Source organism: Coturnix japonica, chromosome 27 (assembly GCF_001577835.2).
Source record: "Coturnix japonica isolate 7356 chromosome 27, Coturnix japonica 2.1, whole genome shotgun sequence".
Classification (NCBI taxonomy): Eukaryota; Metazoa; Chordata; class Aves; order Galliformes; family Phasianidae; genus Coturnix; species Coturnix japonica.
The window spans coordinates 1,824,683-1,851,324 of record NC_029542.1 but is presented as its reverse complement, the minus strand read 5'-3'; the positions used below and the strand labels follow the sequence as shown (position 1 = coordinate 1,851,324).

At 45.3% G+C, this 26,642-nt stretch overlaps 2 protein-coding genes and 1 long non-coding RNA gene across 15 annotated transcripts; 1 reads left to right on the top strand and 2 right to left on the bottom strand.

The window, feature by feature from the left end:
- Positions 1-1,992: 1,992 nt before the first annotated feature.
- METTL2A (methyltransferase like 2A) lies at positions 1,993-15,255 on the bottom strand. 2 transcript variants are annotated; one of them, XM_015885734.2, is made up of 10 exons: positions 15,146-15,255; positions 13,102-13,193; positions 9,456-9,808; positions 8,053-8,102; positions 7,532-7,592; positions 6,605-6,744; positions 5,178-5,284; positions 4,906-4,971; positions 3,520-3,586; positions 3,086-3,202 (listed from the first exon to the last, which is right to left on the bottom strand). In XM_015885734.2, the coding sequence occupies exons 1-10, from the start codon at positions 15,235-15,237 to the stop codon at positions 3,199-3,201; spliced, it is 1,032 nt and encodes a 343-aa protein (XP_015741220.1). In that variant the 5' UTR covers positions 15,238-15,255; the 3' UTR covers positions 3,086-3,198. The 2 variants fall into 2 exon arrangements, with proteins under 2 accessions (XP_015741219.1, XP_015741220.1); XM_015885733.2 differs by lacking the exon at positions 3,520-3,586 and having other exon boundaries at positions 1,993-3,202.
- Positions 15,256-15,678: 423 nt separating this feature from the next.
- On the bottom strand, positions 15,679-26,530 carry EFCAB3 (EF-hand calcium binding domain 3). 12 transcript variants are annotated; one of them, XM_032449366.1, is made up of 24 exons: positions 26,439-26,530; positions 26,061-26,350; positions 25,830-25,929; positions 25,487-25,674; positions 25,321-25,400; positions 24,857-24,994; positions 24,504-24,644; positions 24,340-24,399; positions 23,600-23,704; positions 22,950-23,048; positions 22,331-22,399; positions 22,125-22,241; positions 21,601-21,669; positions 20,872-20,964; positions 20,280-20,382; positions 20,104-20,177; positions 19,683-19,802; positions 19,477-19,587; positions 19,064-19,135; positions 18,629-18,755; positions 18,150-18,340; positions 16,838-16,983; positions 16,610-16,708; positions 15,679-16,039 (listed from the first exon to the last, which is right to left on the bottom strand). In XM_032449366.1, the coding sequence occupies exons 2-24, from the start codon at positions 26,342-26,344 to the stop codon at positions 15,776-15,778; spliced, it is 2,850 nt and encodes a 949-aa protein (XP_032305257.1). In that variant the 5' UTR covers positions 26,345-26,350; positions 26,439-26,530; the 3' UTR covers positions 15,679-15,775. The 12 variants fall into 12 exon arrangements, with proteins under 12 accessions (XP_032305257.1, XP_032305255.1, XP_032305256.1 ...); XM_032449364.1 differs by having other exon boundaries at positions 26,061-26,355; positions 26,439-26,527; XM_032449365.1 differs by having other exon boundaries at positions 26,061-26,379; positions 26,439-26,525.
- Positions 16,018-17,624, top strand: LOC116654442. The gene is made up of 2 exons (XR_004309688.1): positions 16,018-16,125; positions 16,493-17,624. It is a non-coding gene; the product is annotated as an uncharacterized LOC116654442 (long non-coding RNA).
- Positions 26,531-26,642: the final 112 nt, after the last annotated feature.

Below are 26,642 nucleotides of genomic sequence, written 5' to 3'. Positions count from 1 at the left end.
GGGCCAGGACCACATTTTCTAAAGTGCAACAATGTGTCTGGCTCCAGAATCACAGGGGCAGAGCCTCTAAAGAGCAATGAAATCATCTCTTCTGCCTGGGAGGTTCAACCAGCTATGTCGGCAATGCCTGTCAGCTACAGACCACAAGGCTGGAGCACTGGGAACAAAACTTGAGCAGATGTGTTCAGAATTGCATTAAAATTAATGTCACAACGCTTAGAATATATAAAAAAAACCCAACATGCAGTGAAATGCAGTGAAAGTAAACTCAAGAAATCTTTGCACACGCTAGAAATACATTGTGCAACCCAGCCTGCTCAGCAGGCTCTAAGTGGGAATGGAAGAAGCAGCTGCAAGTCAAGACCAAGGTACCTGAGCAAAGTGGTGTGGGAGGCAATGCCTGGAGTTGCAGAAGCGTAGCAGCTTCAGAGAGAGCGGGAGCTGACAGACATTAATACATGAAGCTCAGATGGTATCTGTCTGTAGGAGGCCTGGCTCAACTCAAGGCCATTAACTTGTTGCTCTCTGAACAGCACCGAAAGGACTGGAAGCAGAAGCACGTTGGCCCAGCATGGTTTGTGTTCAATGACTGCTTAAAGATTACAGCAGAATGAAGAGTGTTGAGAAAGGTGCAGAGCCACTTGAATGGCTGCAGGCTCACAGGGCTGCAAGTTTTTGCATGAAGCCAAAGTCAAAACCAGGCAGACAACTGGGATGTAGCCTTCAAAGTAGAAAGGAATAAATTACTAGTCTTCATTTCTTCCCTTTCAGGAGTTTGAACTTAAAGGGGAGTCCATCAACTTTAAATAAATCCTGTTCATAATTAAAAACATTTTCCTGTGCTGCACATAAGCCCCTGGATGATTAATAAGGCATTTTTTCAAACTACTTTAATTCACACTAATTAAGCTGCTTGTTTACCCCAGTCAATAATTTTTCTTCCAGGGAATTAAAGCTATCCCAGGAGGTGGTCTCCCCTCCAGGGACCAAGAGGGAAAGGACCCCAGGGAACTGCCTAAGGCACCAGTAACATACAGAGGGGTTTCACAGAAAGCAACAGAGCTGGTTACACGAATCACATCATGTCAGACCCTCACTGTACTTCCATTGCTAAGCCTGATTCTTTGCCTGAATAAGATGAGGAGACATGAAGTTACTCAGCTCCTGGGGGGCCTTCAAGAGCAGTTTGCCCAGACTTTTGAGTTCCCAGCCTTGCTGGGGACCAGACTTTGTAGGCTTAGCACTAAAACAAAAGTGGCTGCATAGCTCTGGGGTTTGGTCAAGCTTGTGGCCAACAGAAGATAAATATATTTAGAGGCAAGTGAAAGGGATGGAAGGGGAATTCAGAATTTCAAAGGCATTTTCTCTTGCCTTTAATATTATCATTTTTCTCAGCATTTCAAGCCCACAGGCTGACTGACATGATTTGGAGAGTTAAGGAATTCCTCCCAAGCATTGGTGCATTCATGCTTTGACTCCTGCATCCTACTGAAGATCCATCAAGGGCTTCAAGCCTCATTTTTTATGTCATTCAGAAACACTCCCAGAATTTTAGAAAAAAACCAACAAACTGGGAAGAGAATTCTTCATATAGAATATACTACAACCAATTGAACAAGAATTCTCTTCCCAACTCTTTGATTCCACAGTACACACAGTAAGGTCTGATATGTGATGCTCAGGATGCTCCTCAGCTTTTACTCTTCCTTCTCCATTCCAAGAGGGCAGTTATTTCATCATCTATGTGGCCTCAGAGTCGACGGTTATTCTTAAGCAATTGTAAACTACAAATACTAGTGTCCAGATAACAAAACATACATGCTATGAACAGCACAAACTGCTCTTTAGCTCATGGTGCACACTTAGCAGGCATTGCTTCTTCAAGGAAAAGAAATCAGTAGTTACCTAACAGTGGCTGAAATCCTTCAGATCAAGTGCCCACAGGCATGTTAGTTTCTGTGGAAGCTTCATTTATATTACTCAAAACAGCAATGAAAAACATTACCTCAGAATTTATTTGAATATCTGTTGTCCGACATCCTAAAAGTAACAAAAAACCAACAACAAGTAGAGATAAAAGTTGTCAGCTGTCAAAAGTGGGGTAATACCTTCAGAAAGCCACACTTGGTTTCCTTTAATAAATCAAACAACGTTGGTAGACACTCTTCATATTTCTTATCAAAGACAAGTGCCTTGCCTACTTTAGTTTAGTGCATCACCAAGACAGGGCAGTGCAGCTTGTGACCTGGTTCTGCAGCCAGCTGGAACACTTCTTGACTATTCAGGCAGAAAAAGCAGGTAATGGATTCTGTGCAAACTCTGGTCCCACAAGCTGCTTTGGTTTCTCTGCACTCTGAAGGTGCTTCAGAACTACCTTATCAACAACCTCACATTTCTGAAAGGTTGAACTCTGAGAATTCACAGCAACTGAGCTATAGTGTGCTAGCTCCGTAAAGAAACAATCTTGAAGACAGTAAAAGCAATAATCTGTGTTCTCCACAGGTTATCTGCCCACCAGGATACGTCTGTGAGAAAAGTGGCACAGAGAAACAAGCGTGCTCTCAGTTCATGCCCTCAATAAGTGTATTTTAACTTCTGGATTTGCACAGATCTGAAGGACTGAAAGAGAATTGCATGAGATAAGTTGGCAAAGGGATCCATGTGACCAGCTGCAAAGGAAATCAGATCTATCAAATTTGTCTTGGAAACAAAAAACAACAGCACAGAGACAAGGTTGAAGATCTTGTTTCATGTAGAAATCCACAGTAAGAGGGGCTTGCTACTCAACTTGCACAGCTGCTCTTAGCATGACTATTTCTTATGTTGTTAAAAACTATAAACTTTAAAAACCCAGCCCAGTAGCAAGACACCTTAATTACTTGTTGGTCTCCTCCTAGACCACTTGTCCTTAGCAAAACTCATCTTTAGTGATGCTAGGTGCTATGAAAGGCACTGAGGTTCTATGCATGCTGACTTCCTCAACAATACATCTCACCAGGAGGAGACCAACCATGAAGAGGATAAAATCTGACAAAGCACACCCTGCTTCCTCACAGCTGAGGGGCAACAGGTTTTTGGTATTTGCACTGGATCCATACTCGATACATTGTCATTTGCTTCCCACGGTTCACTTGCAGTCGACGATCAACCAGATTCTGTATTTTCTGCAGGCCAGCACTTGTGAAGAGATCATCTAATTCATCTGGAAGCAGAGAGAAGAGAAGGATGCTACAGCTTTCATTTAACTGATATCTGTTCATGCTGAGGGCTAAACAGTTGAAAGACAGGCCAGAGGAAACTCATGGTCTCTGTCTGGCAGGGAAATGTAGAGATCAGACAGGACTTAACTATTGTGTTATGGGGGAAATAAGGCTACAGTCTCATAAGTTTCCTTTGAATTTACCTTCTACAAAGGAAGGAAAGAAGTATTGTGAGGACAACTGGAGTTACAGAGAGTTGATGAAAACAACAGCAGTCCCAGACATTAGTATTGCCTCTAGTAACCAATTAAAGGATCACCTTCTAGTGAGTAGGGACAGATCCCTTTCCTTACTCCTCTCCCCTCTCTCCATTGCAATTTCAGAGTCTGCAAGAGCAAAGAACCAGATCAGATATCAGACCTACGCTTTTTAAATGGTGGCAGTAAGATCTTTGCTGTATAAGCTGGAGGGGAACTGGATTCATTATAGTTATGTCTGGAAAAAAAAAATCCTGAAAAAAAAAAACCCCACACCCAACTGGGGCCCAAAGCACTGAGAGCCCTCAAGGCTACAACACTTAAATTGGTAAGTATTCCTGACCAAGCAAGTAAGTATCATAGTGCCCCAGCACAGTGGCCGTGGGCAAAGTCAGTCTGAGTCCTGCTGAGCAGCAGAGAGCTCATTCAACTGCAGCTTGGGAGCGTGTGACTGGTATGGAGCTGCTGGAGAAAAGAGCTAGCAGGTCCCAGCTTGTGCACTTTTATCAGATACTTGACATAGGGAAGCATTTGCCAATCACACACTGAGTATTAATTTTGTTGTGACAAATTAGACTTTTGCAGTGGGGGAACAGAACAGTTCATTGCAGTTGTGTCAGTGCTCTAAAACAGACCATGCAGATGAGCCCTCAGTGGAAGTGACTGGGGTGCAACTGGTGATAAGGTGAGAGAAATTAAACTCCTGCTGAACACAAAGCAACAACTGAATCACAGAGTCATAGAATGGCTTGGGTTGGAAGGGATGCTAAGGATCACCCAGTTCCAACCCTCCTACCACAGGGAGGGCCACTAACCTCCAGATCTGGGACTAGACCAGGCTGCCCAGGGCTCCATTCAAGCCAGTCTTGAACACCTCCAGGGATGGGGCATCCACAGCCTCTCTGGGCAGCTGTTCCAGCACCTCACCAGTCTCTCTATGAAGAACTTGCCCCTGACATCCAATCGAAACTTTCTCTTCTTGAGCTTAAAATCATTGTCCTTTCACTATCTACCTGAGTAAAAAGTTGATTCCCCTCCTGTTTATATTCCCCTTTTAAATACTGGAAGGAACTAAGAAGTTTGTCCCTAGCTCTGTACTGAACCATGCTCCTCACATTCCACTGTGGGAGAACAGTAAAGTTAAGAGAAGTTCTCTCCAGTTGCATTCATCTGACTGCATACTCCTCAGGCAACTAGATTCAAGAGGGCTTCTCCACTTCCATTCCTTTCAGTTTAGCACACACTTCAGTCTTAATCTAAAAAGATTTTCCACATAGGAATTTACTGTGCATATTCAAATCAGCATCTGACAGGCTGAGATCCCTGTGTGATTAGGTGACACTTCACATTTCACACTGCTCCAAGAAAGACTGGCTGGAAAGAGCTAGCAACAAAACTTGGGTGCACAGGGACAAAAAGAGGTGAGGATGTATTTTCCAGCCTCCTACCTTGGGTGAAGAAGTAGACTCTGGTGCCATCACCTCTCACATAGAAGTTAGCAGACAGACACTGACCTAAGGGCAAGAAGGATTTAAACAGTTACCAGCTATCATTTAAAACCAAACAACTGCTGCATATAAAGACAGAAGCACTTCTCCTCCTAGCACACGCTGTGCTTCAGGGGAATTAATGAGCTGCCTCCCAAACAGGGCAGACACTGCTCCAGAGAAGCATAATCTATTAGTGAGCTGTAAAGGCTCCCCATGGGAAATGAAAATACCTTTCTTGAACCGAAGCTGGGCTAGGTCGTAACGGCCATAATCTCGTAACAAAATCATTCCTCCTGGTTTCAGAAGGTGACTTAGTTTGTTAATGACGTACTGCATCCTGAGGAAAGAACAAGATGGCAGCATTCAGAAGTCTGCAAAATCAAGCCTGTTTGTTTAGCCTACCAAACAGAAAATATGAAGTTTCACACATATTACAACTTCATATAAAAAGCGACCAACATCTGAAATCTACTGAGCACTGTCAGACTGGGGTGGGTTCACTTTATCGGCCCACCATTTCTGTTCTTTTTTTTAATCATAGTTGCCAATTTTGCCTTCTTTTTTTCCTCCCCTTCTTTAGCTTAGCCTTAATAGGAAACTGGATCAGTCACAGAATCAGCTTTAATTTCACTTTACACATATCTAGAAAAAACTATGACACATTAACACCCAAAAACTTTCTGTCAACTTCTGCACTGGCTCCACTTGTTTTATCTCAATACATTCCACTGCAGGTTCGGCTCCATCAGCCTAATCTTCAGGTACTGCTAAGCATCCAAGACTATTCTCCCACTATTCACTGTCTATCACTACCTATCAAACATCTCCTATATATTCTACTGCAGGTAGACATGTTTCATTTAACAAGATTCTCTTTCTTTCCTGCTCTTGCAGTGTTCATACTAACAATTCAGGTATGTAACAGCTAACAGCTGCTCTGCATCATGTTTATAACAAAGGTGCTCAATTCATTATATATTTCCTTACTCACCTGTTGATTAATCTACACAAAGATATGGATGGCACAGCACACAGATCACTATATTATCAAGCAAGTGCTGAAACTAAATAATTCATTATGTAGAAAGCTACCAGTCTCCTTAACTTAAACAACGAGAGGGATCTCATGCAGCAACATTAAAGAGTACAGTGAGGTTATTTAGTCAGTTTAGTTGGTATTTTTTTTGCAGTTTTAGGATGCAATCACTTGGCAAAAAGTGAATGAAATAGAAGAACCTTGTTGATATTTCTGACATCGCTAGCTGGTGCATAGAACAGAGGTGCAACCTTCAAAACACATCAATAATGCAGGCTGTTTTGGTCCTTGACATCACTGTAAAACTAAAGAGATGAAGTAGTAAAGCTGTGGAGATGAAGAACTTGAGACATGTTAAGATTGCAGAGAGACAGCCACGGAATTTTAAGTCTTTGATGTAGGTTATGTTGGTATAACTTTAACAGATTACTAAGAAGCCTTAGCTAAACTGGATGAAATGGAAGAAGGTACAACAGCATGACACGTGTTTCCCACTCGGCACTAGCAAGGCTTCAACAATTACAGTTTTTTCTTCATCTCTGCTCTTTTTATGTTTCTCTAATAAAGAACTCCAGCTCTGTATGTATTTGCTTTAGACCCAGAAGAAATTTTTAAACTTACTTCTCTGGGAGAATTGCTGACAGGACAAAGATGAGAATGACAATGTCAAGGCTTTCATTTGGCATTGGGAAAGGACTTTGGTCATTGCAGAGGTCATGGACAAATGCAAAGCAGCGAGAAGAATCATATTCCACATTGCTCTGTATTTAAAGGGAGAGATATTAGAGCATTAGCAGACATGAGTAGTCTACATTTCATTTCAAAAAGCAAGTTACTTCCAACATCCCAAACATCAGACCCAGCTCCATAAAGTTACACTCATAAAATCACAAGCAGATTTCTAGAAGTCATTTAATCTTTGAAAGCTGTTGCTATGGATTGTAGTAACCCCCATAAGCAGCACTTTTGTCAGCTCTGCAGATACAATGATATGCTGGATCTGCTGCTGTGCCCATTTCATCTCATGAAATAACTGATAACATTTGACACTCCATAGACTCATTCCCAGCTCTGTTCTGACCTGAGTTTTGTTAGCAGCATTTGTCCTTTGACTAAATCCCAGCTTTCTGTTCCACAGTACCTGTCCTCAGCTGTCTTTGCAGAAGCACTCCTACCACTTACAGAATTGCAGTGCTAATAATGCACACACAAATCAAACACAACTTCAGTCGCTGTTAAAAAATAGGCTGAATGTTCTCAAGGTTCAGCAGTTACTCAACTAAAAGAGCATTGCATTTTTTAAACAGAGCTGCCAACCACAGGGGAAAGGAAATCTGGCTGACTTCTCTGCTGCCAAAGTGATGTGCTGAGGACTCTTGCTTCCCTCATTTCTACAGTCTTTAAACAGTAAAAGGGTCAGCATCAGGGCTAGCTAAAATAGAAAGCTGCCAAAAGAACTATACAGCTGGTGGCTTCCATGATATACTTATGTCAGCGTGCAATTGGCACCGTGTACTTCCTACCTTCATAAGTCACTGTTGAGTTTACCTGGACAAGATCCACGGCTGTCGTAGAAAAGTCACAGCAATAAACAAAAAGGCCTGGGTCACTGAAATAAGCAAAAGACACTATCATCACATATAGAAAGGTGTTCCACAGGATATACAGAAGTGCATCAGACACACAGAGCACAAAATTGAGAGTCTGAAATCGTGGCCTTTAGTCTCGGTCAGTCTGTCTGTCTCTTATCTGCTGTGCAAAATCTGGCTCATCACTTTGCTCTTTTATGTCTGAGTTATTCTCACATGGAACTGACTGCTTACTTTTCCTTCAGGAGAGATACTAAAGCCTGTATGAAAATGCTTTAGAATGAGACACGTATGCTTGCATTTCAAGACCAAAGACCTTCAGGCTCAAAACACGATTATTTGAAGACTTATATAGTTTATCAGTTACATCTGGCCTTTCAGCATGAAACTGTCCCAATTAAGAAAGCATGCAACAATTTCCCTACAGTTTTTCATGGGCTGCTTTATCACACAGGTAAAATCTTAATGAGAACTACTTACTTGTTGGTTTGTAAAATTGGGAAGACTGTATTTCCAGCACCACAGCCAACCTGCACAAACAAAGCAGATGTGCACGTAATGAAAATTACTCCTTCAACACATCCCATGCATCTGATTTCAACTTTAACTCTCTACAGCCACAGAACAGAGTGTATCTCAGAAGTAACAAACGAGCACAGCACTGACCATTTGCAAATATCACTGCATGAATTGAATACACTCAGCTCTGAGGAGCAGGCCTACATACAAGCACTGTGGGAAACCAGTTCAGTTCTCCTAGAAATCTTACTAACAAATTGCGTATTGCTCCTCTTCTGAGAATGGTTATTGCTAGAATCCCAAGCCTAACAACCAGTATATACAAGTCACTGAAGCACTGGAAAAAAAAGCACTGTAGATTAGTTACATTCCCTTCCACAGAAAATCAGAGCAACAGAGAAAGAAGTTTGCTTTACTATAATTATATTCTGCTGTTTCAGAGTTACCCTCACTAGATGGCTCTTGTTCAAGTTACAATTAAGCCTACAATGATTATAGCTTGTTATTTCTTATGTCTGTTCCCATCTGAAGTCCCATTTGAGGTCTCATACAACTGGGTTTAGAATATTTCTCCCTGAATGTCTAAATAATCAGTGAAATTGAAAGTCTGAGAAGAAAAAAAACCACAAAGGGCAAGCAGTGACATATGGCACTGAGAATATTCAGGTGAGACAGGAAAGCCACCACATCCCAAGAACATTTGTCTGAGGAAGTCTCAATGGCTCAGATCAAATGTAAATCTAAAGGACTCTTTATATTGATTCTCCCTAGAAGGTCAGAGTTTCCATACAACAGGAGCACTCAACAAAAATGGTGGTATCTACACTGAACAAAACAGAGGTGGCAAAGCAAAAGGTCTTCATGAGCTGTCTGGAGTCTAATGTTTATGAGAAATCTGACCTGGACAAGCATGATACCACTATGTTAACCTGAGATTTTCTGTTATTAGATGGAATATAAGTTCCTAAAGAAACAGCATCCCTACATTCTTGGTTTCATAATTCCACTTCATGCCTCTCAGGGCAAACAAGAATCAGCACAAACATCAAAACCATAAAAGACAAAGAAAATATTTATACAGACAAATAAAAGAATCAATTTCTTATAGAAAAGATGGCACTTAAAAGTTTGTTTCAACATCAATAGTTTTTATTTTAAACCTGAAAACTTGTCCTTGTGCTCTGTGTGTACAGACTGAACCAAGAATCCCAACAATTCTAAGCTGCCCTCTCTTTTTACTGATGTAAGCTGACCTTCCCACTAACTTGTTTGCTATGTACATAATTTTACATCCATCACCCAGTCACACAAACATTCATACAAGAAACCACTCAATCTGTGATTCATTGTTTTATAGCTATTACCTCTAATATACGGTAAGAAGCAGAGGATCCCGGGTAATCTTCATAACTCTGTTTCAGCTTCTGTGCAGCCAGCTCTTCTGTACAGCATGTACGACTGCTTTTCACCAGGTTTAACTCATTCTCTGCTCTGGTTTCTAATGTGCAATGTCCATTTTCACAGCTTCCCAGCCCTTCATTTTTGGATACCTCTTTGCAGCTGAGTTCACACAGAGAATCTTCATTTTGACTTGGGTTCCTATTTGGTGCCAGCTCGGGGAATTCAGTGAACAGCCAGTGCCTGTCCTTGAAGAAGCCATTTTCATGAATCTTATAAAAGTCATCCCAGTATCTCTTAGCATTCACCTCATATTCCTCTGTAAACACAAACAAAAACATCACCAGCAGTCAAATCAGAAAGGTGTCAGAGTTTAATCAGCTCAGACAGTCAGGGATCACTGCAGACATCTACTCAGTAGTCTGCTGTAATAATTATTGATTGAAAATCACCTTGATTTAGGTTGTACCCTCTCGTGTGAACTCTCAACCTGCCTCCTTACTGTCATTTTGTTAGGAATTAAAAAAAAAAAGAAAGGGAAAAGAGATAGAAGAGGAGGTGCCTTGGTAGGATTTAAGTGAAGGACTTAAAGAAAGCTGGCAACAAAAAAGCCCTCTTTGAAATATACTGGAATGAAGATATCCACGTTTTCTTCCATTTCTAACACTAACCTACTAAGTTCATAGTTTTAATTCATTTGGAGCCCGGTGACAAAAAGTGAAACACTTAAATCTACTAAGGAATTCTGCGACGAGTGGATTCTGGAGCTGAAGCCTGACACGCCACTTCTTTTTTCACACCGAGAAACAGAAAAATTGGTCAACTATACTGGTCCAGCATAAAGCTCAATTAGCATTTACACAACACTCCAAGATCACAGGACATCATGTCTTACACAAGTACTCTTGGAGTCCAGTCTGCAGCACTTTTTATTCCTCCCCCCCCCCCCCAACGTCCCTCCAGCAGCAGTTCCTGCCATCCTCCAACCATTTATCACTCCTCTCTCAATCACACTCCCCCCCCCCCCCCCCAATGGTTCTGTGCAGGTCAGAGCATCACATGAAATTACAGCAAAAGAGAGGAATCAAATAAGTGACCACTACCACTGAAGTAATAGCACAGAGCTATTGATATCCAGAGAGTGGATAGACCAAAACTGGTAAGAATTAACTTTAAACAGCGAGCAAAATGGTTTTCACACCTACTAAATACAATCCAGTGGCAAGATAAACATTACAGACAATCAGAACACTTATGAAGCTGTGATCTAACAAAATTAGAGTAATCTATATAATTATCCCTGCAGTACAAAGAGCTATTTATAAAAATAATCTCTTTACCTTGATTATGAGGATTTTCTCCTTTTAAGCAGCTTTGTCCTTAAACAACAAGCTGAACAAAACTATAGTCTAGAGCATAAGTTTGTGTCATGATCTCACTGTACCTCAAAGTAAGTGGGGTCAGGTCTGATTATTATTTGCAGAGGAGGCAGTCAGCAACTACTAACATCAGAGGAATGAGGGCTATTGATTCAGTCTCTGGTGCACTCCTTCCTGAACTGTCACTTCTTCCACACACCAGTAGGGATATGCAAAGCTGCTGGGGTTGGAAACTCTTTCAGCTAACAAAGATACGAAGTCCTGACTCCTGTTGAACCCTGAAGATGCCACGACAGGCTCTGATTAAAAGAGGATGTTTACCTCAGAAACTGTGTTAATATTCCAAGCCAACCACTTTGGATTAACCAGATTTTTGCTCTTCCTATGATAAATTAGTGTGGAATTCTGTTGGATGCTATTGGAGAGCTGCTATCTTCCACCTAACGTGCAGAAGCGTTATTTAAAGTTAATTTGCAAAGCACTGGAGTAGAGGACAAGTAGTAAAATTAATACATGAACTCTAGGTCCACCTGCTCATGCAAGAAACAGGGTTAAAGCTAAAAATGACCATACTAATATTTCAGTCTGAGTTCCTGTACAGCTTATGCCAGAAAAGGTTGCACCATATTTGCTTCAAGATCCTTTTTGTTGTATTAGTTCATAAGGACATTGGCATGTGAGCCTGATTCCTCCAGAGACTTGATAAGGACTTCTTATATTTCTGCATAATTTTGTAAGGACACCCCCAAAGTCAAGCCCATACTCACCCTTTCACATTGCAGAAGATTTGTAAACAAAATAAACTGTTTACAAAAGACAGGAAGAGAATTACAGATCCCCTGATTCGCATGGAGGCTCATTACGGAGCTTCAGAACAAAACCAAGCAACACTTCCTCTTCTTTCCCTGCTCCCATCCAGCAGATACACCTTCTATATAGCACACAGAACTTCTCTCCTTCAGAATAAATTCTGACAGCTCAAGTCGTCCAAAGAATAATACAGCCATAATGACCAATAGCCTGTCTTTGTTCTCCTGCTTGGACATTTCTGATTCTCGAAATACTGGACCCCTCAGGCACGTTTGGCTGAGTCGACTTCCCTATGTTTCAGCCTTCCCATTGTCTCCACACGCTTCCTATTGAATAGCAGCCATCAAAATTTGACTGGCCCCCATTGTTCAGCCTGGGAAATACATCATAAAGACCTGTCAAATTGCTCTAACATCAAATTTCTCTGCAATTTCATATTTGTATATATGTTCTCAAAGCATGACAGAGAGTACACTTTAATGTTAACCAGATTTTAAAATGAACTCAACACAATGGGTATCACAATAGAAACTGCTGGATACTTCTGGGAATCTGAGAAATGAGGAGTACTGCTCCTTGGTATAATTAAATTTGCTATTGTGAACACAACTGGAAGCTATATGGGAAGTGTCTGAACAGCTCCAATAGCGTTCAGCGTTGCCTTACAGATGGCACACTCAATTTGAGCAAAAGAAGTGGACCCATCCTACAGCTCATCATCAAACAAGTATCTTATCATACTAAAGAACAGGATATCATTTCACCATCATCTGAGGGACCTGATATATCTCACTTGCGGAGGAAAGATGCAAAATAAACCAACCCCAGAACTGCTTCAACCGAGTAACTTTACTACCAAGTAACTTCTGATGATTAACACTCCAATCAGGATAAAATCATTTTCTTTTACTTTGGATTTAATTATTACCATGTTGTTTGTGAACTTGGTAGAGTTGTATACAGATACTACCTCACTAGATCCTCTTAAGAGAAAAAGTGCTTGCAGCATGCAAACAAACAAAAGATTAACTGTTGTATGTTAAGCTTTGAACAGCAAAGCACTAACTGAAGCTGTTGCTCTGTACTGAAAGAAGTTTATTGACTGGAAACAGTAACAAGCACTTCAGCAAACACAACACAAAGAATCTCAAGCCAAGATGACTCCTCCCAACCAAGGTCACTTCTGCTCCTGTGAAATGAGCCTTGACAGAAGGTGGAACAGGCACAGAAAGGTAAACTTAGGACAGAAAGATCCCTGCTTTGCCATTTTCCCCCCACTACAAGGTAACGTATTTTGAACAATTTAGGAGAGGGTGGAGAAAAAAGATGAATAAATGAAGATGCAAATGTAACTCTGACCTGACTCTTCTTCTGCTGTGCACACAAGTCAAGACGCACACATTACAGTAACATCCAAAAGTACCTTGTTTATCTTGTGGCAATAGCTGTGAGCTGTTCTCTTGAACTTTACTCTTGGCACTGGCTTCCTGCTCTTCTGACCACTCCACATTATCCCTGTTGTAAAAATTAAAGTGCACTACTCAGCTGAGAGTTGTAAGGCAAAGACAGAAAAAAAAGAGGTTTTGATAGATCTCCAAATGGACAACTGTGGGGCTTTTCTGCTATCTCCAACTCCAGCTCTGCAGCAATGTAGCAGTTACCAGTGTGGCATAACAGGAAGGGACCCCAAGAGACATCAAATCTGTTCCCTAAGCCTTCTACCTGTTTGCTGATCAGCCAAGTCTAAAGGAACTAAATCCTTACTCCAAAACCACTCAGCACAAATAGGCCTCTTTGGAGATGAGCTGCCTTTCCCACATGGAGAATACAACACGGTTCCTATGCAGGGAACTACTTTTACTCAAGCAGCTCAGCAAAATGGGCATTTTATTTAACTGTCTTTGAAAATTACATTCTCTTTCTCAAGTTAAAAGAAAAAAAAAAGGCAGGTAGGGTTATTTGGAAGGCAAAGTATCACATTAATATTAAATCCAATTATGAGAAAATGGAGCATTAAGAACCTATTAGTAACTTAAATGCGCATACAAAGTTGTGCAGTCATTAAGGTGATTCACTTGACTTTTCTTCTTTAAAACAAATAATGAAAAGCAGAATACAAGGATCAAGTAGAACTACTCCGTCCTCAGAAAGAATTGGCCTTTTGATATTAATTAGCAAAACAAAGCCTTAAGTGTTGTGTCTGAAAAACGACATTATTAGGAATTTCTGCAGGGAAATACCATTGAGGACACACTTTGTAAGTCCCAAAATGAACGACAAGCTGATGCATGCACACATAACTTTATTATAGCTTAAACATTGCCAGTTTTCAACAGAACAGAGCAACCAGAGACCTGAGGTAGATATAGTTGCTTTAGAAGTGCAAAATGCCTCCAGTTCCCAGAAAATCCAACAATTTGGGCACCTAATGTTTCTGAAACAAGCAGATTTATCCGTGCAAAGACCTGCTGCACTCTAAACCTGGCATGACTCCAAAGCATCACATGGGTGAATTTATCTTCATTCAAAGAATCACAGAATGACCCGGGTTGGAAGGGACCTCAAGGATCATGTAGCTCCACCCCCCCTGCCCAGCAGGGCCACCAAACATACACATTTATTAAATCAAGTTGCCCAGGAGACCCCATAGATCCCCATAGAGACCCCATAGACCCCATAGATACCCCATAGATCCCCATACAGGCCCCATAGAGATCCCATAGATCCCCACAGAGACCCCATAGTTCCTCATAGAGACCCCATAGAGGCACATAGGGACCACATTGAAACCCATAGATACCCATAGAGAAGACATTGGGCCCAGAGATACCCATAGAGACCCCATGGACCCCATACAGACCCCATGCAGACCCCATAGATCCCCATAGAGACCCCATAGACCCCATACAGGCCCCATAGACCCCATACAGGCCCCATAGAGACCCATAGACCCCATAGAGACCCCATAGACCCCATGGATCCCCATAGAGACCCCATAGATCCCCATACAGGCCCCATAGACCCCATACAGGCCCTATAGAGATCCCACAGATCCCCATAGAGACCCCATGGATCCCCATAGAGACCCCATGGATCCCCATAGAGACCCCACAGACCCCCATAGAGACCCCATAGATCAGGTTGCCTATGGCCCTGTCCAACCTGGCCTTGAACACCTCCAAGGACGGGGCATCCACAACCTCCCTGTGCAGGATGAGCGCTGCCCAACAGCAGCCGGATTCTCCCTCACCTCCAGGCCCACCCTCAGCTCCACCCCCACGGCTGCCCCCAGCGCTTCAGCACGGAGACAGAAATAAGACCGATATCTTAAGAGGAGCCAACAAGGAGCGATGCTGAGGGAGAGCAGGCCGCAGCAGGGCACACCAGGCCCGGATGAGCGCGGAGAGGCACCACAGGTAGGGAAGCCGACAAGAGGAGCCCTATGGAGACGGGTAGGCCGCCCTCACCAGGCGTTATGCTGGAAAAGGCGGGTGGGGTCGGTGAGGAATCGCCTCCCAAAAGGCCGCCGCCGCTCCGGGGCCTCGCTGGGCGCCGCCATGATGAGCCGGTGTCCTCCGGAAGCGGAAGGAGCAGAGAGGGGACTGGGCGGGAGGGGAGTGTCACGTGAGGCGGCGGAGGGAAGATGGCGGTGGGTGGATGGTGCTGTCAGCGCTGTGGGATCATGGAGCAGCACGAGCGTCCGACCCCGGCTCTGCACCACCCGAACCCAATAGCTAACAGTGGTATCCCACCACTCCCTGAGCTCTAAGGTCGGGGTCGTGCCCACCACCCTCTGGGACAGGGCCCTCCCTGCCATCTCTATGCCGTTCCCTCAGGCCGCAGTCACAGAGCTCAGCCCCTTCGTTTCTGTCCCTATGAGCTCCATGTCCTTAAAGTGAAGCGTCCAACCAATGCCCCAATACTCAGTGTGAAGCTCCACAGAGCAGGACAGGCCCTTCCCTTGGCCATCTCGCTGTGCTGCATAGGATAACAACAACCCCACCTTTCCCAGCTTTTATTTAACATTTCGAACGCCAGGAGGAAGGGTGATAGCAAGTCTGGTCCAAACAAACCCCATCCAGCATCCAGCTGGTGCCTTAAAACATCCACTTCTTCCACGGTGGCTGCCTGGTGGCTGGCAGGAAGCGGCAATACCAGTCATGTGCCTGTAGCTCCTCAGCTGTCACCAGCTCTCGACACGCATTCCAGGACCAGGAATAAGTGGAGAAGGTGTGGTAGAAACGCCTGCTGCCCGACTGCCGGCCGATCTGAGCCCCGTGGATCTTCTGCCACAGCTTGAGCAGGCTGGCGTGCTTGCGGAGGACCAGGTTGTTCCTGTAGCGTTGGGCCGCCTGTGGGTCCTGATGGAGGGGATGGGAGATTAAGGGGCAGAACCCCATGGAGGAACCATGCAGCTCAGCCCCCACTGCATTCACATGGCACAGAGGTGAGTACAAAGCTAGAAAGCACCTCAGTGCCATGCCAGGATACAGTGGAGGCAGGTTAAAACCAATTCACACTGATGATTAACTGTAATTAATCAAGCTATTACTATACCTCTGGTTTCAATTTTCCTTGCACTTAGGACAAAATTGCTTGTTATTACCCACGTCTTGTTAAAGTGTTCACCAGACTATTGGAATATAGGTTACTTGAGTCCAATTCTGGTGTATCTGCTGTACCCACATTACTAAGGTAACACCTCTACTCTGAATTATATAGTATCTGCAGTGCCTCCTTGCTACTGTATGTAAGTGTTGATACCAAGTATCGTTACATATTTCTACTAGCTATTTCTGTATCCTTGCTACCAGGGTGAAAAAAGAGCGAGCAGTCGAACCCCTGACAGTGTAACTGAGTGCCACAGCAGAGAAGAGTGAGGAAATGTGAAGTGAATGAGCACAGAGTATGGGGCTGGACTTCACACTCACACTGGCTCTTGGTGGCCGACGCTGCTTGTTTGGGTGCTCTGAGTTGTTACCAGAGGAGCATTTCTTCTTGCTGTTCTGAGCAGAAGCCTTGGCTGCAGCCTGATCAAATAAAACATAGGTTTTAAGTCTTGTCCTCAGGCTTCCTTTGGTGCTGTTGCATGTAGCTGAAGCGCCATCCATGTCTCTCACCTCCTGAACCTGTTTTTTCTTACAGCTGAAGCGACTCACCTTTGAAGCGACTGGCTGTTTCTTTCTTTGCATCGTCTGCTTTTGCATATCTTTTTTTGGCTTCACCAGTGTGTTTGCATCTTGTTTAGAAATCAGTGGGAAGACGGGTACCTCAGCATAGGGGCTGTTTGGATCAGGCATGTGATCTGGCAATGGGAAATAAGAACAAGGGTCACTGACAGTGTATCCACAGCCAGCTGCCCCTTGGTTTTGCTCTTCTGACCAGGGAAGGGCAAGGTAAGTCCCAGATTCCTCACACTGCTGAAATGTAGAGCTAATCAAGCACCGGAGATACCTCTGGGGGGCAGTTCCTTTCTCCCTAGGAGCATCTGGAGCAGAACTCCAAGTGTTTGATTTTGTATCTTTCCCTGTGAGTGATACTGGATGGATGAACACCTAAGGTTTGCTCCAGCTCAGTTTTCTGTGATCCTCTTAGGAATTACTGCCTACACTGTAGGAAACACAGAGCTTTGGGGCCAACCCTGTTAATAAATTTATTGACAATCCAGATGAAGGGATTGAGTGTACCCTCAAGTTAACATTGGATAACATCAAGCTGGGAGGAAGCATTGATCTGCTTGAGGTTAGGAAGGCCCTACAGAGGGATGTGGGCAAGCTGGATCTCTGGGCTGAGGTCAGTGGGATGAGTTTCAAAGAGATCAAGGTCTGGATCCTGCATTTTGGTCATGACAACCCCATGCATTGCTACAGGCTTGGGGCACAGTGGCTGTAAAGCTGCATTGAGGGAAGATTTCGAGGCATTAGTTCACAGCTGACTGCACATGAGCCAGCAGTGTGTTCAGGTGGCCAAGAAGGCCAGCAGCATCCTGGTTGTGTCAGTAATAGTGCAGCCAGCAGAGCAGGAGCTGATCATCCCTCTGTACTCAGCTCTGGTGAGGCTGCACCTTGAGTGCTGTGTTCAGTTCTGGGCCCCTCATTACAAGACATGGAGGCCCTGGAGTGTGTGCAGAGAAGGACAACAGAACTGTGAGGGGTTTTAGCAGAAATCTTATAAGGGAGCAGCTGAGGGAACTGGGATTGTTCAGCCTGGAGAAGAGGAAGCTCAGGGGTGGGCCTCATTAGTCTGCAGCTACCAGAAAGGGATACAGTGAGGTGGGGATCTGCCTCTTCTAGGTAACAACACTTGGAGGTGTTCAAGAGCCATGGAGATGTGGCACTGAGGGACATGGTTAGTGGGCATAGTGGGATGAATTGACAGCTGGACCTGGTGATCTTAGAGGTCTTTTCCAACCTTAATGATTCTATGAAACGTTTGCTAATATAGAGCTGAATGACAGCATGTGAGCCTTACCTTTGAGTTGTTCCAAATAAGCTGTTGCCTCTTTTTCCTTCATCATTGTGATGCGGGCAAGATTTGCAAGGGGTAAAGGACAAACCAGAACTTTAGTGTTTTTGTTGTTGTTCTTTTTGTGACTCACGAGGAAATCAGCATGTGTCCAGGCTTCCTCACCAGCGCAGTCCTCAAACTTCTGCTTATAGTAACTAGAACGCAAAAGAGGGCACCATTGACCAGCGAAGCACAGCCCAAGACCTGTTCAGCATGGGATGCTGCACACTGACATACCTGGAAAGATGATATTTAAAGGGGTACACGTGGTATTTACAACAACACCTTTGTAAGGTGGGTATCAAAGCTATGTAGGTGCTTTTGGTTGTCCAACTAGATATGGACATGTTATCTGTTATCTGTTTATCTCGTTAGACAGCATGTAAATATCACAATGAAAGGGGGAACCTCCTTCTCTCACTTACAACACTAAGGAAGCTCACCTGGAAATCTGAAATAGAGTTCTCGGGGGCAGAGCTTCCAACTCCACCAGCTTCAGCAAGACTTTGAGGAGGAGGACTTCTCTGGCATCGACGTGATTGACATTGTCTGAGTCATTTTGGTCAGGGACTGGAGAGAAGGAGAGCAGTCAGAGCCCCAGCTGAGCCTTGCCTTACCTTCAGGGGGAGTGGAGACCCCAGCAGACCCCAGCAAGATCTGCTCAGTGAGGATCCATCCTCATTTTCTGCCAGAGTGCTGGTTGGATGTCCAGCAGGGAGGATGAGTTCTTGCAGCTTTTCATTAGCTGCAGTGCTGGATCACAGTGCTGATTTCTTTCTCAGTACCAATTAGAATGAGGTAATTCAGATATTTCTGGGTAAGTGAGAGTTTTGCTGGAGAGGAGCAACATGTACCTGGGTAGGGTATTTCTTACTTACATACTGTCTGGATAAAACAATTCTGGTCAGTAATGGCGGTCAGAAAGTCAGAGTAATTCATTGCTTTGTCTCCTGCAAACAAGTGGCATCTCTGTTAGCAAGGCAGATTTTTGCTAGAATGAAATGTTAAGGTGAGCAGCTCAGAGATGGTACTGCAGGAAGATTTGCTTACTAAAAAACTAAGTGCAGGAATAAGAGCTTTTAAAGCTTTCATGTGTAACAGCTGTGGAGCATGCATGAGAAGGTCTGTAACAAAGGATAGAGTCACCAGTGAGTGCTAAAACACAACAACTCAAGCACAGCCTCTCCCTTCAAGTACATTTCAATACAGCAATGCCCAGGGCTGGGAAGGCACAAGGAGAGGGGTAACTTTACATGCACAGCGCAATCCATGCATGGTCTGATGGACTCACCATCGGCATCTGCACACACCAGCTTCTTTTGTGTCTCTTGCCCATCAAAGCTAATCCCCAGTTGCTTAGCAAGCACTTCCAGGTGCTGAAGGTTAATATTGCCATCCAGGTCTTTGGGGAAGAAGTTGAAAACATCGGAAAATGCTGCAGGCAGGCAGAGAGAGGACAGCAGGTTAAACAGGGTTGTGGGGGGGGGAAAGATCTACCTGTCTTATGTTCTTTTGGAAACAATGAACTATAATCAACAGGGATTTGAGGAGGTTGTTCCTTGCTGCCAGTGTCAATGCATCTACCTCTAAATGGCTGGTGTAGGAGAGCTGGAGAATCTAGGGAGAGGAAGGGTAAGGCGGTATTTAATGTGCAGGGCTGGGTGAGGCGCTTGGTTTAGTTCCAGCTCTGTTCTTTTATGATTCAGCTGTCTGTCTGCCAGAAAGGGTATTGATGGTTACCTCAGCCCTCAGCTGCTGGGCTCCCACATCCTTGGGACACGGGATTGTCTCTTTGTTCATCCCACAGTGTGGTTATTATGTGGGGAGGACCATGAAGGACCCATCTAAAGGCCCAACCACTCCTGTTGGTGCTGGCAATGTGTTTCCTGGGGGGAGCACGTAACGAGGTAACATTTACCTTTCTGTTGTTGCTTTGTCATGTTCTTCACTGTTTCACTCTCAACTCTTGTCTGAGGAGTCTCTGGGAGTTCACTGCCATGCACAGAATGATAAAGAGAGATGGACAGAGCGGCAGCTGAAGCACAGTTGTACAACAGGCAACAGCATATTCCCTGTTTCCACCTTCATGCTCACATGGCTGTATCTATCTCAAGGGGATTTAACACTTTCTTCTTTCGTGGAAGCTTCTTTCCTACATGGGTTTGGGGAACATGGCCAGGAGCAAGAGCAGCTTTCTCTGGATATGGAAAGACACAAATAAACAGTTACATGGGCTTCCCTCTCACCAGCATTCACATCTTCAACATCCCAAGGAGGAGAGCTGGAAGGACCCCGTGATGACACTTCTCCCTGTTTTGTGCTACAGCATGAACTCACTGTATCCTTCTGGCCACAGGCAGCAGGACACCCAGCAAGGGAAATCCTATGTCACCCAGCATCCCCTGTCCCCTGCTGCAGCACCTTCCCTATGGGAAACCTGAATTCTTTCTTCTTGACACTTAAGATTTGATTTCCTATCCCACCATGGTGGATACAGAGCATGACTTATACTCCTTATATCCCTTGCCTTTCCCTTCAGAGCAGCCACCGTGTGGGACAACTCGATACCTCCCTACATTCTATTATAGATGCTATTTTGGCTGTTTTTCCTTTCTCTGCCTCTTGTACCCAAAGGCTGACAGTTCACAGAGGGGAACTGACACCAATAATTCTATGATTCACTGACCATCCATTTGTGCCTCGTTCAGCTCCTCCAGGGCTGAGTGGATGTTCAGGGCAGCCAGGATGGAACCCTCACTACTGACATCATCCTTGTCCTCTATGAAAACAAACAAACAAAAGCCTCATTGAGCACCATTTTCCACCTAAGCATGGATAATTTAAACACCATCTTAATCATATTAGGAAGGTACTGCTGCCTTCTGTGCACATACAGGGCATGGAGGGAGATGAGTTAAATAAGAACCATGTTATTAATATCATTTGCCTTTCTCCAGCTCTGTCCTCCAGAGAATTTAAAATCTTTTCAGCACATTAGTGAAATTAATCTTGCCTGCTCACAGGGAGGAGAAAAGCCCTGCCATCATTGCTAGGAGGGGGGAAAAAAGAGTATGAGGTGGCTCACAGACAAACCAGGTCTGTGCAGTGCAGGAGAGCTGCAGCAAAAAGGGGAACAGAGGGCGGAGTGTCAGGTAAATCTTTGCAGCCCACTCCACATCTGTGCTTTCCCAACTCTGGCTCAGGAACTACAGCGCTGACTTTGCTGTGGGTAGCAACATGCCATTGGAAATGCACTGCAGCTGCTGGTCTGTCTGCCTCTCCTTGCGCAGCTTCATTACCAGCAGATTTGCAGTTCATTAAAACATGTGGTCACAGAGTTTTCTTCTGAAGGACTCTCGTCTGATCCTGTTTGTTGTTATCTGGCAGCAGATTTCGTTATGGGGATCTTGCTCACCTTCTCCCAGGGGTGTTTGCTGGACCTTCTTCGCCGCCTTTGTGGATTTACTCAGATTCCTCTTCACAGCTACAGGGGGAGAGGAGAGCTTTCAATGCAAATAACAGACAGCTATAAGAACAACAAGGATAAATGGAAATGATGGGCATCAGAGCACAGGGAGGATGAGGTGCTGGACCACTGGCAGCTGCTGCGTGAGCCAGGGGCTTTCCTAAAACGTTGGCTGGAGATTTGTTGCTTCTAAGTGAAGGCATGATGGAGTCCTTGGTGAGGGTTAAGCACTGGGAAAAGGGCAGCAGGGTGGTACTGGTAGAGGAGCAAATATGTCCCTCTCAAACAGACACTTTTCTCCATGTCTATTTAATATAAGTAGGAACTCACTACATTATTGTAATAGAATCAGTTCTCTCATGTGTCTTGCATTAACATCACATCCTCACTGCTTGAAAAGCACCAGGGAACGTATGCAGAAGGCTTTAAACTCAGCTGTTGGATTCTAAAGGGTATCAAAAGACTGCCCTCACCTTCCACATGTCTCAAGGCTTCGTGTATCCCCTGGCTGCTCGGGTGAACTTTGCTGGCTGTGGGATCCAGGATGGACTCAAGGTCTTGAATGTTTTCCTCATCTCCTACAAGAGATGCTGGGCAGTGTTTGAATGGAGCAGTGACTGGCTCTATGGGGGTGTTTGAGCCATGACAGTGGCAGTGAAGGGAAGGCAGAGACCCTTACCATTCACAGCAGCAGGATCCAGCTCCTTTGCAGGGTCAGCGTCCTGACTATCCCTGAAGACTCTGCCACCTATAACAAGAAAGTGTTAGAAACCTCCTCTCCATGCTGGCAGCCAGCAGAGAGAGACTTGGCAAAAAAATAAAGGTTATTATTAATAATAATAATAGAGGCTCCTTTGCCTTTCACCTACCCTTTCCATCTGAGGATCTAAAGGACCTTAGCCACAATAATGCAATGAAACTCCCTCCCCTCCAGGCAGGGTGAGATGCTGAGGCCAAGAAAGATTAAATTCCCTCTCCATGGTCATTCATCACCCAGTGATTCCCTCCATACACTACGCTGTACTATAACACTATAGACACAAAACCTCAAATCCTTTGATACACTGAGGAATGGTGTTTGTGTCATGCCAGGACATACAGAACCATTCATGCCAAGTAACGCAAAGCAAAAATTTAACACAAGATTAAAGGGAAGCAGGGAGAATTTCACCTCTGCTGTGTGCAAGGCATATCCCATACCATTGCCATCTGCAGGCACCCAGCAGCCTCCCTGGGTCTCTGGGTTTCTGGCTGCAGGGGCTGTGCAGAAGCAGAAAACAAAGGATACCAGTTCCCACCTGCAGCGTGTCTGGCGATCTGCTGCAGCTCCTCTTTGTATAAGATGACCTCCCCAGTGCCCACACTGGAGTTGGGATCCTGACTGTTGGCTGCATCCCCTGGGGTACAGGGTGAGATGGAGCATGGCTAAAGGGGAAATACTCCTGAGGAAGGGGGGGCTGACAGGCAGACAAGAGCTTTTAGGGTGGCCCTTAGCTGCAGCTTTAAGTTTTTCTACCAAAAAGGAAGTTGATAACACTGAGAACACATCCACAAAGGGTCTGGTGATTTTAGAGCATCTTGCCCTGAAACTGATTCCCAAGTTTTTGGCCAGCTAGTCATCTAAGCTGGGGATCCAGGATTCCCTAGAGCACAGCATTCTCATTTCAAGCTAACCCTAACTCATTACAGTCCTGGAGATACTATAAAGGATAAATCCCAGAGCAACCTGGACTGATCTCACAGCTGACCCAGCTTGGAGCAGGAGTTGGCACTAGAGACTTCCCAAGGTGCCTTCCAAGCTGCATTGTTCTATTATTTTATGCCTTGGGAAATGTCAGTGTGCTGACTATAAAAGTCAATTCCTTTCTCCTCTTTATCTCCAATTCTGAAGCCTTTTGCCTGGAAAACAATCCAAACCCTGAGCACCCCAAAGTGCTGACACACTCACCTTCCACAGACACATCCCTCAGTGCCTGCTGGCGATCAACGTCCACTAAATGCATCCCTATAGGGGCTGGGTGAGACTTCAGCTCTCCTTCATCAACCTGCTTGCCTGCAAACAGGAAAACGTGTTTCACTTCAGCAGGTTTCCTAGACACCTGGAAAACGTGCTTCTGGGTTATGAATGGGACAGGATACACCTTGGATTAGCTGCACCAGAAGGAGCTTTGTTCATTTTTAGGTTTAATAAAAGAAATCACACTTCTGCTTGCTGCAATGAGGAGCAAAGTGGGAAGAGTCTGGCTGAGTGCGTACAGAGATCCCCATCTAGTGGTCTGTAGCACCAACAGCCTCAATACAGCCCAAATGTGCAGGTTCAGCGGGGTTGGAGTTGTTATCACTTTGCAAATGGCTTCTCATGGGAAACCGTGATCAACCTCCAGCCCCGCTCCTTCTCCAGGAGCACCTCTGGCTGCTCACACTCGTTCAAAGCACCCAGTACAGCCACATGGCCCTGTTTTTGGGGTCACAGCTGTTGGTCTTCATGGTGCTGGGCCCTATCCTGCCAGCAGCTAAGCTCACTGGCATTAAAAAGCAGGGAGATTAGCTAAACATGATCTTGTCTCATGCCACAGCTCAATGAGAAACTGAGATTTTCTGCATTACAGGGGCTTGGCCCAGTGTCCCCCTGTGTAGGATCCTGACTGTGGCACACAGGGTGGATGGTGGCTGCTCTCTGCTATGTACCTTCCTTGTGAAAGCTTCCACCAGCCTCCAGATGTGGGATCCGTTTCACCTCTTTGCCTACTGGAAGGGAAAGAGGTGAGCTTAGCCAGCAGCTCTGGGAGATACCACATGTTCCATGTGTCCTAAAACGCATCTGAGAAGGAAGACAAGGCTGATACACTCACATGTCTGGGTTAGGGCAGTGCCTCCATGCTCACTGTGAGCCTGAGTGTGTTTTAGCCCCTCCTGAGTCTCCTTCTCTGCAGGGCAAATCCCCTGGCTGTCCTCCATGGCAGTGCCTGGATTGTGGACATCAGCCTGATACCCTGCAGTGGGTGAAGGAGAAGTGAGAGTGAATCTACAGTAGAAATTAGATACATATTCAAACGCTAATCTTTGTCATTTGCCTCCAGGAAGTGGGGATGGTCTGTAACTCCAGGCAATCCTGGCAGCATTTTAGCTTCACCTCTGGGAGATACCACATGTTCCATGTGTCCTAAAACACATCTGAGAAGGAAGACAAGGCTGATACACTCACGTGTCTGGGTTAGGGCAGTGCCTCCATGCTCACTGTGAGCCTGAGTGTGTTTCAGCCCCTCCTGAGTCTCCTTTGCAGGGCAAATCCCCTGGCTGTTCTCCATGTCAGTGCCTGGACTGTGGACATCAGCCTCATCCCCTGCATTGGGTGAAGGAGAAGTGAGGGTGGATGAACACCAGCATTAAGTTCTTCCATTTGAAACAGCCCCTGAATCCTGTTTCTAAATAATGCTGAATTTATTTCAGAGAGACGCATTAGAATCAACACAGTTATAAAATCACAGAATCATTAAGGTTGGAAAAGACCTCTAAGATCATCAAGTCCAGCAGTCAACCCATCACCACTGTGCCCACTAACCATGTCCCTAAGTGCCACATCCACACATTCCTTGAATGCCTCCAGAACAATGGCTCCACCACTTCCCTGGCAGTTGGCTGAACTGAGTGGGGAGAACCAGGGGTTACCTTCCACCTCCAGCACATCCTGGTCCTCCCACCCTTCCTCATCAGGATCCACACATGTGTTGGATATGACCTTGCTTTTCCTACAAATGAAGATGCTAATGTTGAGCGCCCATCCCTGAGCCTCAGGAACCTTTGTCACCCAGAGGGCAGAGCTAGACTGTATTACCTGTGCTGGGATGTGACCTTAGGGAGGCTGGGAGTTCTGTTCTCCACTGCCTGGGGGAAGATCTCCATGGTACTGCTGTCCCTTGAGGCTCGCAGCTGATTCTGGTTGCTGATCACATCTTTTCTTTTAGTTTTCTTCTTGAGCCGAGTGTGCCGTTTGTTGAGTGATGCATCAAAGGAGTGAGGGGTCTGAACAGGGGAACAGCCATACCATCAAACCCCAGAGAAAGGAACAGGAGGAACCTGGGCCTCAGCAGCTGCCAGAGCCAAACCTTTGGCCCAGATGCACCCCTAGGATTGTGGGACACATGTATGGGATGGGCTTGTGGTTTGCCCACCCTCACCTGAATTGCTTTATCCACTTTTGGCACGCCTGTCCTGCGCACCTCCTGCCTGGGTGGGTATGTCTCAGCCATCAGGATCATGCACTGCTGGGTTGACTTCCTGCCAGGTAGGCACCATTCTGTCACCCTCCCCAGCCCATCCTGCAGCTTTTCTGACTTGAGGGTGAGCAGGGAGTGTGAAGGAGCCCTAAAACATGGACAGGCATAGTCTCCATCCATCCCCTCACTTACCTGGAGATCCTGCTAGCTCTGGAGGTCCTGCTGGATGTGGAGGCTCTGCTGGACACAGAAATCCTACTGGATGTGGAGGCTCTGCTGGATACAGAAATCCTGCTGGATGTAGAGGTCCTGCTGGATTTGGAGGCTCTACTGGACGTAGAGGTCCTGCTTGGTGTGGAGGACTTCTTGGGGGTTGCCACATCTCTGGTGCTGGCAGCTTCTTCCAAACCATCCTGTGGTTGCTGCTGCTCGGTGGCCACAAAGCAGTCAGGATTTAATGGCTTCTGGGGCTCCATCTCCTCCTTGGCTGACCCTGGTGTGAACAGAGGCACTTTGGGGCTGTGCTGGCACCCAGGTCACTCCTCTGCAGTGACCTCACCACTGGCTTACCCTCTCTGGTCAATTGATTACCCCGGTGGCCTCAGGCATACCCAGGCAGAGCACACCCGTCACTAAGCTCACGGCCTGGTGCCACCATTCTGCCTGATGTCACAGAGTGCCTGGAAAATTCCCTGGCTCATCTCCATTGTGCCAGCAAGCACTGGGTTCCAATGGGGACTATAAAGCTCCATAAGAGTGGTACAGGGATGGGGA